Here is a 10,813-nt window from a genome sequence, read left to right on the forward strand (position 1 = left end):
TGATGAGAAAAAGACGCTGGACATCATACGAGAGGACTGTGTTAACGGTTTGTTTATGATGTTTATTACATGACAGTGTTTTGAAGTGTGAACTTTATTCACTGTTGAACTCATTTCTCGAATCCCAGTTTAAAGCTGCACTCAGAAATTATCATTATTTATAAGAAAAGTACTTTCATGAATCTGTTTAAAATCATGAACACTCACATGAAGTTCAGATTTCACCAGTACATTAATATAATCTGTTTTATTTTACATGGAGCGGGTCACCTCATGGGAGCTGCCATGTTGAGATCACATGACCAGCTGAATACTACTAACTTCAATAATTAATAAATAATGTAATAAATGAATCATTGATGACGGCTAACTGTGCCATTGATCAGTTCAACTGATGAGTGTTCAGGAAACAGTCTTTAACCTTTAATTTACTGCTGTGTTATGAATAAATGTATCGCTCATATTTATAATACAATATAATTAATAACACTAAAATGATGCAGCAAGCAAAGATGATTGTTTATGAGTAATATAATTATCATTAATATAAGCAGTGTCTTATAATCATGTGTTTTCTGTGTCTGTAGGTCTGAGAGAGATCGGTGTAGAGGATCCTGTTGTGTTCTTGATTTCTGGCAGGGATCTCAACAAGTATGATTTTAATTCACTGCATGAGAGGATGGAGACTGAACTCCCACAACACAAGAGACATGTGCTGATGCTGACTGTACCAAATATCACAACAGAGATTACTGAGAGAAAGAAGAAATATCTAGAGAAAAACATTTCAAGTGTAGCTTTATTATCTGCTGGTGCGGCTGCACTTCCTCTTCCTGGTCTTTCAGTTGCTGTAGATATAGCTCTGTTAGTAAATGAGATACAAAAGTACAAGACTGCATTTGGTCTGGATAAAGAATCTCTGAAGAAGATCAGTGTAAGATCTGGGATCAATATTGATATTCTAATGGGTGTGATGAAATCAATTGTGTGTCAAGGAATAACTATTAATTCAATTATACATCTGCTGAAACAAAGCTCTCTTTATGTAGCAGAAGAAGCTGTTGAGCGTGTTGTTAGTTTTATACCCATTATAGGCCAAGCTGTGGCTGGAGGATTGTCTTTTCTGGCAGTTTTTTACATGCTGAAGAAAATTCTGAATGAAATAGCTGAAGATGCCAAGAATGTGCTTCTGGCATCACTGAATAATCCAGTCAAATCAGACAGATTTTAGGCTCCAGTAGCTTCATTTATACCAGCGTTCATCACTGTTCTATTGTTCTGCACTATTTGGGGGTACTTACATTTTTTTTAATAACTTTTAATATATATTATAATTGTAATAATCGATATGACTCTAATTTCGATAATAAATATATTAGATAATAATAGTAAAAAATCAATATAACATCAGTAAAATAATCTCACAATAATCAAATGGAGTGGTGGTGGTGTAGTGGGCTAAAGCACATAACTGGTAAACAGAAGGTTGCTGGTTTGATCCCCACAGCCACCACCATTGTGTCCTTGAGTAAGACACTTAACTCCAGGTTGCTCCGGGGGGGATTGTCCCTGTAATAAGTGCACTGTAAGTCTCTTTGGATAAAAGCGTCTGCCAAATGCATAAATGTAAATAAAATTAGAGTATAACTCAAATAAGTATAAATGTGAGGAATTCTGACATTTTTAATGGTTAGTTTTTAAACTTGTTAAAAATGATTGTGTAACTGCTTGTATTCACAGAACTGTGTTGATTTATGTGTACATGATCATATACTCCAATAATTATAGAGGAATAATTCAAGTTATCCAGTGAAACTTGTTTATAAATGGGATAGTTATCTGTTCATATATATGTTGGGCTTGATTATCACATGTTTCTTTATTTGTCTTTCTATTGTGTATTTTTTAACTGAGAAAATGAATTATAATAAAGTATAAAGTTCAATAAATGATACCTGTCTATATGGAGTTTGTTGTCTTTGTTTGGACACCTTGTCTAAGTCACAGAGTTGTTGAATTGTAATGTTTCTCTCTTATTCGTTGTCCAGTACAAGTAAAACATATATTGTGTTTCATAATTCAAACACATAATAGTTGAAACCCATTCCTCCACTACTTTTAACCTCAAATGCTTGGCATTATGTAATCTGTACAGAATATAATTAAATCAATAATTGACACAGATACATTAAATGCTTATGTCACAATAAATGTACTAATATTACTGTATTTAATATATAAGATGTTTAAAGTGTCTTTGCTGTATCATGTAATTCACAGTGACATACAAGTGCATTAGTTAAATGTGACAGTCAGATTAAAATAAAAATCTCTGTCGTCTTTTGCACTTGTTACCGTATACAGATCACCAGGGTGGTATTCTGATATCCTTGGTGAATTTGCACATTTTATATCAGATCAAGTATAAATGATCTTATGATCTTTATAAATTATAATAAAGTATAAAGTACAATAATAATACCTGACTATATGGAGTATGTTGTCTTTGTTTGGACACATTTTCTAAGTCATATATAAGTCGTATAAATGGAGATAAAAACAAATACAATAGAGATGACTGAACATCACATTATATGTGGAGATTAAAATGAGTTTTGACACCTGAAGATGACACTGTATCCCTCTAATTATCTTGTCTTATCTAATTATCTTATTTTATTCTCACACTTAGTTACTGCAATAACATACACAAAATATTGTCTTAAACTTTGCCTAGACTTGAATGTTATTGACACTGACACTGTAAAAATGAACAGATCCTCCAGACACCCTCTAAAGTGGCCTCAAATATCCTGTTCATGTACTCAAAAACACTTTCAGTGGGAAGAAATAAGACTCATAATCCTGCTTTTGTTTTTCCTTCTCCGTCTCTCATTGACTCTCAAAACAGGTCTAACCAGAATACACAAAAGACAGAGTCTAAAAAAAGATGATTTGAATAAATGGGCAGAGAAAGTTTTTAACAGTAAATACTATGCTGTGCAGTAACTGACATGGCAAATGGACGACAGATATAAAGAGTATTTTTAAAAGCAAATGTCATTATATACAGCAATAATACTGAATCAGTAACATCTCAAACACTTCCTCCCCCTCCCTTCCCCTAAAAACTCATGACCCATGTGACTTATTAGAAAAGCTTTTCTTGAGTACACAGAAGATTCACACACATGCAGAGACCTCAGAGTGTTGCTGCGGATATTTCCTCTGTTCAAGCCCTTCACAAGGTGAATAAACACTTTTAACTTTCAAATAAAATAAAAATTTATGTATTTATTTAAATTTCATTGAAATCTTGATGTTTGTATTATAGAGCAACTGAAATGTTAATCTGTATTCGATTCAATCTTTAACAAATACCTTAATTTCTCTAAATTATATCTTCATAGATTATAGGGCGACATTATCGTTTAATCGGGTCTACCAGCCCTTCGTTATCATTTGTTATCGAGTCCTTGAAGTACGTATAACGTGCGAGTACGAGCAGTCAGTGAATAAGATGGTGCCCCCCATGGAGTTGGTGCCCCTACACAGACTGTGTATGTGTGTAAGGAGCGGCGGTTCTGGGTTTAACCATGCATTTAACAAAAAAATAATATTTGTCCTGCATAAATTGAGATTTTGTCCAATATATTAGAAGAAATCATGTTTAATGAAATATTTAAGGTGTAGATTTGGCTTTGGGAAACTGACCAGCAGTTATGTGCCACTTTATCCCGAAGCAGAAATCGAAAGCTGGTCAAATAAATGAGATAATTCCACTATGAAATTCTCTATGTGAGAGTGGAAATCTTTACTAATCAAATGATCAATTGTACAATAGAGGCATGAAAACAGAATGATCTGCCTGTGAATCAGCAAGATCATACATGTTTATTAGCTTTGTGTGTGTGTGTCAGCCGGGATTCAAGGAAAAATGCCAATATACAGTATTATTCAGTTACATATTCAATTGAGGTCACTCTAACATTCACAACCCAGCAGAACCGGGCTTGCATCTGTCTGCAGCTGCACTAACATAATGGCAAAACAACAAGATACCGTACTTATCTATTCATTTATTATCAAACAGTACTGCAACCTAATAGCTTTTTCATTTTTGTTGTTTTATGACCTTTTGTGCCATATATTGTTTTACTTTTATAAACTAGGGCAAGTTGTCACTAAAGTTCAACATGTGTTCAATGAACTGTATCTTTTTTCCTGGTCAATAATGTTGAAAATGTTCAACAGCTGTTTTGTAGTCAAGACTTCAAAGATTTGATAAGACAGAAATTGACTTTCAATCAAACGTATTTACTGCAGCACAAAGTGTGACAACTAGCCCTTATCTGCCCTATAAACTATATATGAAGGTCGCCTGATATTTCTGTTATTAATTTCTAGTGTCTCATGATTCAAACAGACCAAGAGTCATCAATCCGAAATGGTCAAAGATGGAAATCAACACATAACTTGCAGAGATTAAATGTGTGAAATTAAAATGTAGAGCTAAGAATGAATATGAAGTAAAAAATGCAAAACAAAATTCTCTGTAGAGAACTGAACTAAAACTGACATATAATTGCATTATATTATATTATATTATATTATATTATATTATATTATATTTTATTTGATATTAAGTATATAATATATTGGTGTCAGGAACTGAACTTGGGACCAAACTTTTAGTTTCCTCTTATCCATGTTACTATGGTGATCTATAGCAATAAAAGATAAAGAGTTTGTGTGGATCATCATCTGTTTACATTTCTGTCTATGTTACTGTTTTACTTTCATAGGGAAAACACATCACATCTTCATCTACTATCATTACTTTGGTGTAGAGAATATAACTGATTGTGACGTTTGCTCTGAAGTGTAAAGGTAAGAATAAGTTCCCTATATGTCACTCACTCAACATTGTTTCGATGTAGTGACACTAGGGGTTGCTCTTGGGAGCCTCAAACACCTCTGATCTTTGAGAAAAGGTGAATGGGAATCTGCGAGTGGAATTTGCATGCCACTCCCCCGGACATATGAGTACAGGAGCTGGCTCGCAACCACTCATTCAGCTTTTTTCTTCAGAGCCGAGTGGTGTTAAACAGCGAGTTCCACTGCCGTTCCATTGACCTCACTGTGAACAAGCTTATGCTGTTGGATATACGGCGCATTTCGGTGGCTTTCTCTCCCTCTGCACGATTGATGCAGCGTACGCCCCTGGGCACTTCGACAGCTAAAAGACTATATTTCCTGTGCCAGAAAAGAGTATATTTTAATACTAAAAGTGCGTGCACTGACGGACTGACAGAGTCTTTTTAAAGATGCCTTTCTGTCTTTGTGTAATTCCTGGATGCGGTCATTATCTCTCCGCTTCTGATGGCCACAATCGCTGCCTCACGTGTCTGGGCCAAAGTCACTTTAAAGCAGCATTTTTGGATGGTTCGTGTTCTCATTGCGAGAACATGACCATGGCAACTTTGCAGTCAAGCTTTCCTTTTTTCGGGGGAAAGCTGCTCCAGCCTTCCCTGAGCCTACGGGTACGAGGCCGGGTCGGTTGGCACTGGAGACAATTTGGGGACTCCGGTGGGAGTGGCCCTGATGGGTAATCCCGCACGGACCTCCCATTCCCCAGCATGCTCGGTCGAGTTCTGGGATGAGACAGGCAGCTCGCCTCGGGGCCAGCTTAACATCTCTTTCGGATCTTGCAAGCAGGATGAATTTTCGATCACAGCATCAGAGAGCGCATTAGCGATGTCAGATGCCGAGGACTGGATTGGGCTGCCACCTTCGGGTGTGCCCGCCCAGTCTGAGGCTGACACGGAGCTGACCGCCATGCTTGCCTGGGCTGTCTCGAGTGTCCGGCTGGAGTGGAAATCTCCAACTGCCCCTGAGCCCTCGCGCTTGAGGATTGGTTCCTGGGTTTGGAGCACCGCTCACGGCCTTCTTCTCGGAAGTGCATGAAAACTGACGAGGTCGTGGAGGACACCTTTCTCTGTCCGAACCTGAAATCTCACTACCCTCGATGGTGGGGTGGCCAAGGGATATACGTAACTTCCTCAGATGGATGAGGCGGTTGCGGTGCACTTGTGCCTGCAAAATTACGCCACCTGGCGGAATCACCCGGGACTCCCCTCCAGGGCCTGTAGGACTACGTCGTCTCTGGCGACCAAAGCATACAGTGCTGCTGGACAGGCCGTCTCCACCCTGCATGCCATGGCCCTCCTGCAAGTACACCAGGCCAAGGCACTAAAAGAGCTGCACATGGGTAGTCCTGATCCTGATGTGATGCAGGAGCTGTGCTCGGCAACTGATCTCGCCCTCCAGGCAACGAAGGTCACGGCACAGGCACTTGGGCAGGCGATATCCACCTTGGTGGTCCAGGAGAGCCACCTATGTTTTGGTCAAGATGAAGGACATCGAAAAGGTTTGTTTCCTGACTGCGCCTATCTCCCTGATCTGCCTATTTGGTGACACCTTCGAGGACTTCGCCCAGTAGTTTTCAGCACATCTCAGCACATCTTGCCCCGGCACGGCTCAAGATCCCGCACCCCGTCTGCTCAACAAGGGCATCCCCCTGAAACTGCAAAGACCCAGACGGCTCCGCCGCAGCCCGACCCAAGTCCTCGGCCCCAGCATAGAGCCCTCCACAGGAAGCTGATGCCCCCTGCCTTACATTCCACTGCTAAGACCTCGAAGAAGGCTCCTAAGCACCTCTGTGACAGACGACCCAGGGAGGAAGATGTCTGCCGAACCCTGGAGCTGGTATCCAGACCATCCTGACCCCCGTTGGAGGGCCGGGAGGAGAATCTTGAGTTCCCTTTTGTTTTGTTTTCGCTGCACCCAAAACGGTGCCTCTTCCATGTGCAGCTGTTGAACCCATGTGACGTATTGCCACATGTTAACCTCCCCTTCAGTCAGGGTGTGGTCTCCGTAGTGTCTTTTCCTCCTGAAAGAAAAGGAAAGGAAATTACACCTTCCCTGATGTGAATAAAAAGCATTAAAAAGCGGCTGGTGCGGCCTGCTCCCTTACTAGATCCCCCCCATCCACAGGGATGTGGGGAACTATATGATGTTTTTTGGGGCATTGGGGGACGTTTCCTGATGGAGGGAACGAAACATTGTGTTCCTCTTGCCACAACGCTGTACTACCCACTGAAATGTCCGAGAACCCGTCCCGGCTCCTCAGCACAAAACCTGAATAAGTGGTTGCGAGCCAGCTACTTTTATATCCGGATGTCCATGGGAGTGGCATGCAAATTCCACTTGCCAATTCCCATTCACCTTTTCTCAAAGATCAGAGGTGTTTGGGGCTCCCAAGATCGACCCCTAGTGTCACTACATCGACACAACTTCTCATTCCCTCTATCAGGGAATGGAGGTTATGACAGTAACTGAGACGTTCTGTATTTCTGAAGATTATTTTTAAACACTTATATCAGTTAAAATGACAATGCTTTGATTAGGGCAATATATTGGGGTAAAGAGCACTGTTCCCTTTAAAGGCAGTAAAGACGCTGGAACCTTATTGCATTTTCCAAATTTTTGTAACCATTTAGAAGTTTCTAAAATCATACTTTTTCAAACTCATCCCAGACTGTTTGTTGGATTCTTGCAATATATATATTTTCTGGGTGATTATTAATTTTTACCTGTTTATTGTGAATGCATTACCCAAACTTTACAAAACTTAGTAGTCTGTACATGAACAGCAGAATAGTCTGAGGATGCATGCTAAATTTCCTCAATAATATGGGGATGCTACTGCAGTGTTTACTATCAAAACAACTCAGTTCAAACTTGACAATAGTGGTGATTTTCTCATCTGTTTTGGATCTTGATGATTGTCACTTGTTGCAATACTTTGAAATGTGATTTTAGTTTGGTTTATTTTAATGTCATTCAATTCTATACTTAACTTTTATAGATGGCTACATCAGAAGATTACTCTGTTATAACTCAGGAGGATCTGAAAGATCTTAAAGAATTGATATCTACTCAGGATCTGTCATCAGCTGTTGACACCATCAAACATTTCCTCGACCAGCAAGATCGTGTAGAACTTAATATTGCTGTGATGGGGGAATCTGGTTCTGGAAAGTCCACATTTATCAATGCTTTTAGGGATTTGGGAGATGACGATGAGGATGCAGCTGAAACTGGTGAAGTAGAGACCACTACAGAACCCAAAGCTTACAAACACCCAAAATATGAAAATGTGAAACTCTGGGATCTTCCTGGAACCGGAACACTAAAGTACCTTAAACTTGTTCAGTTTGAGCGCTATGATTTTTTTATCATCATCGCTTCAGATCGTTTCAGAGAATGTCACGCTGACCTGGTCAAAGAGATCAAGAGAACGAAGAAGAATTTCTATTTTATTCGTTCCAAGACTGATTTGAGTATTGATGCTGAAAGAAGAAAGAAACACTTTGATGAGAAAAAGACGCTGGACATCATACGAGAGGACTGTGTTAAAGGTTTGATATTGAAGTTTATTCACTTTAACGTCTTACATATGTCATGGTGTAGCAGGCTAATGTAATTTTTTTTTAACATTAATTATTTCTGGTACTCTAACAGCAATGTGATAATAGATCCTGTGTTTTTCTGTGTCTGTAGGTCTGAGAGAGATCGGTGTAGAGGATCCTGTTGTGTTCTTGATTTCTGGCAGGGATCTCAACAAGTATTTGAATTCACTGCATGAGAGGATGGAGACTGAACTCCCACAACACAAGAGACATGTGCTGATGTTGACTGTACCAAATATCACAACAGAGATTACTGAGAGAAAGAAGAAATCTCTAGAGAAAAACATTTCAAGAGTAGCTTTATTATCTGCTGCTGTGGCTGCAGTTCCTGTTCCTGGTCTTTCATTTGCTGTGGATGTAGCTATCTTAGTATATGAAATACAAAAGTACAAGACTGCATTTGGTCTGGATGATGAATCTCTGGAGAGGATCAGTGAAAGATCTGGGAAGAGTATTGAGATTATAAAGAGTGAGATGAAATCAGGAGTGCGTGTTGGAATGGACAAAGATATCATCTTAAACCTGCTGTGTAAAAGCTTTGTTCTTTTAGTAAAAAATGCTGTTCAGTTTCAGCTGATTGTTCACTATAAACACATTTTAGGCAATGTGGCGGCTGCAGGATTGTCTTATGTGACAGTTTCATACATGCTGAAGAAAGTTCTGAATGATGCAGCAGAAGATGTCAGGAATGTGCTGATGATCTCACTGAGATAATGTACCAGCATTCATAACTATCTGTGGTAATTAGTACACTATTAGGGGCACTAACAATCTTTTGTTTGTAAATAATTTGTTCCATTTGTATATATCACATACTGTAGACATATCATACTTTGACTTGGCTGACCTGAATGTTTGAGTCATGAATGTTATTGACACAGTAAACATTAAAAGATGCTCCAGACACCCTCTAAAAGGAGCCTCAAATATCCTGTTTGTGTATTTAATACATTTATTCAGTGTTAAGAAATCCTGCTTTTGTTCCTCATGCCTCTCATTGAATCTCTACACAAGACACAGAGTCTAATAAAAAAAGATTATTGAATAAATAGGGATGGAATTGTGCCATTTGCTCTGCATGTCTTTCTCTGACTAAGAAGTAAAAAACAAACAAATAAAGACACAAAGTATCACAATCGCAATATACACTCACTGAGCACTTTATTAGGAAGACCTGTACACCTACTTAAGCCGGGCGTACAAGTTCTGACACTCAGGTTTTGAAGGTGTGATTTTATGACTGCATACATCAATCATTGTAGTGGTGGTGGCGTAGTGGGCTAAAGTGCATAACTGTTAATCAGAAGGTTGCTGGTTTGATCCCCACAGTCACCACCATTGTGTCCTTGAGTAAGACACTTAACTCCAGGTTGTTCTGGGGGGATTGTCCCTGTAATAAGTGCACTGTAAGTCACTTTGGATAAAAGCATCAGCCAAATGCATAAATGTCATAATGACAGTGTGTTGCTGCTGCCAGTAAACGCATGATAATAAAGTGCACAAAATGTGCAAGATTAAAAAGAAAGTTTGGAAAATTCGTGCACCATTTCTGACAGTTATACTTGTATTTAATTTTAGCACAAACAAAGTTGAGTGCAGAATGAGTTATTTTAGTGGAGTAGGCTACCTGTATTATTGAACTTTAGAAGTAGGCTACTCCTCATCTGTGACACTGCTTGCATGTTGATAGCAGACATGCTGAAGAAGTCTTGTCCATGTAAATACACTTTAAAGCCACACATAGCAAAGTTTAAAAATCTTATTTTAGCACTACAGTTGACCAACAGGTTGAACTTTCTATCTAGCAGTCTTGGGTTTCACCAGACTCATTTACATTTACATTTATGCATTTGGCAGACGCTTTTATCCAAAGTGACTTACAGTGCACTTATTACAGGGACAATCCCCCCGGAGCAACCTGGAGTTAAGTGCCTTACTCAAGGACACAATGGTGGTGACTGTGGGGATCAAACCAGCAACCTTCTGATAACCAATGTATTATACAGAGCACTTATTACAGGGACAATCCCCCCGGAGCAACCTGGAGTTAAGTGTCTTACTCAAGGACACAATGGTGGTGACTGTGGGGATCAAACCAGCAACCTTCTGATAACCAATGTATTATACAGAGCACTTATTACAGGGACAATCCCCCGGAGCAACCTGGAGTTAAGTGTCTTACTCAAGGACACAATGGTGGTGACTGTGGGGATCAAACCAGCAACCTTCTGATTACCAATGTATTATACAGAGCACTTATTACAGGGACAATCCCCCCG

General features: G+C 39.3%; 1 protein-coding gene across 3 annotated transcripts in view; it reads left to right on the top strand.

Annotated features, from left to right (window-relative positions):
* The window catches only part of LOC127628000 (interferon-inducible GTPase 5-like), an 18,034-nt gene extending 8,498 nt beyond the window's left edge, over positions 1 to 9,536 (top strand). The window contains exons 1-4 of one of the 3 annotated variants that reach the window (XM_052104643.1): positions 3,170 to 3,248; positions 4,806 to 4,890; positions 7,931 to 8,483; positions 8,626 to 9,536. In XM_052104643.1, coding sequence (XP_051960603.1) covers positions 7,931 to 8,483; positions 8,626 to 9,248 — 1,176 coding nt within the window. In that variant the 5' untranslated portion in view covers positions 3,170 to 3,248; positions 4,806 to 4,890 and the 3' untranslated portion in view covers positions 9,249 to 9,536. Of the gene's footprint in view, positions 48 to 587; positions 1,909 to 3,169; positions 3,249 to 4,805; positions 4,891 to 7,930; positions 8,484 to 8,625 lie in introns of those variants that run through there. The other 2 variants (XM_052104644.1, XM_052104642.1) reach the window with 2 other exon arrangements.
* Positions 9,537 to 10,813: the final 1,277 nt, after the last annotated feature.

The sequence above is a fragment of the Xyrauchen texanus genome, chromosome 34, assembly GCF_025860055.1.
Source record: "Xyrauchen texanus isolate HMW12.3.18 chromosome 34, RBS_HiC_50CHRs, whole genome shotgun sequence".
NCBI classification, from domain to species: Eukaryota; Metazoa; Chordata; class Actinopteri; order Cypriniformes; family Catostomidae; genus Xyrauchen; species Xyrauchen texanus.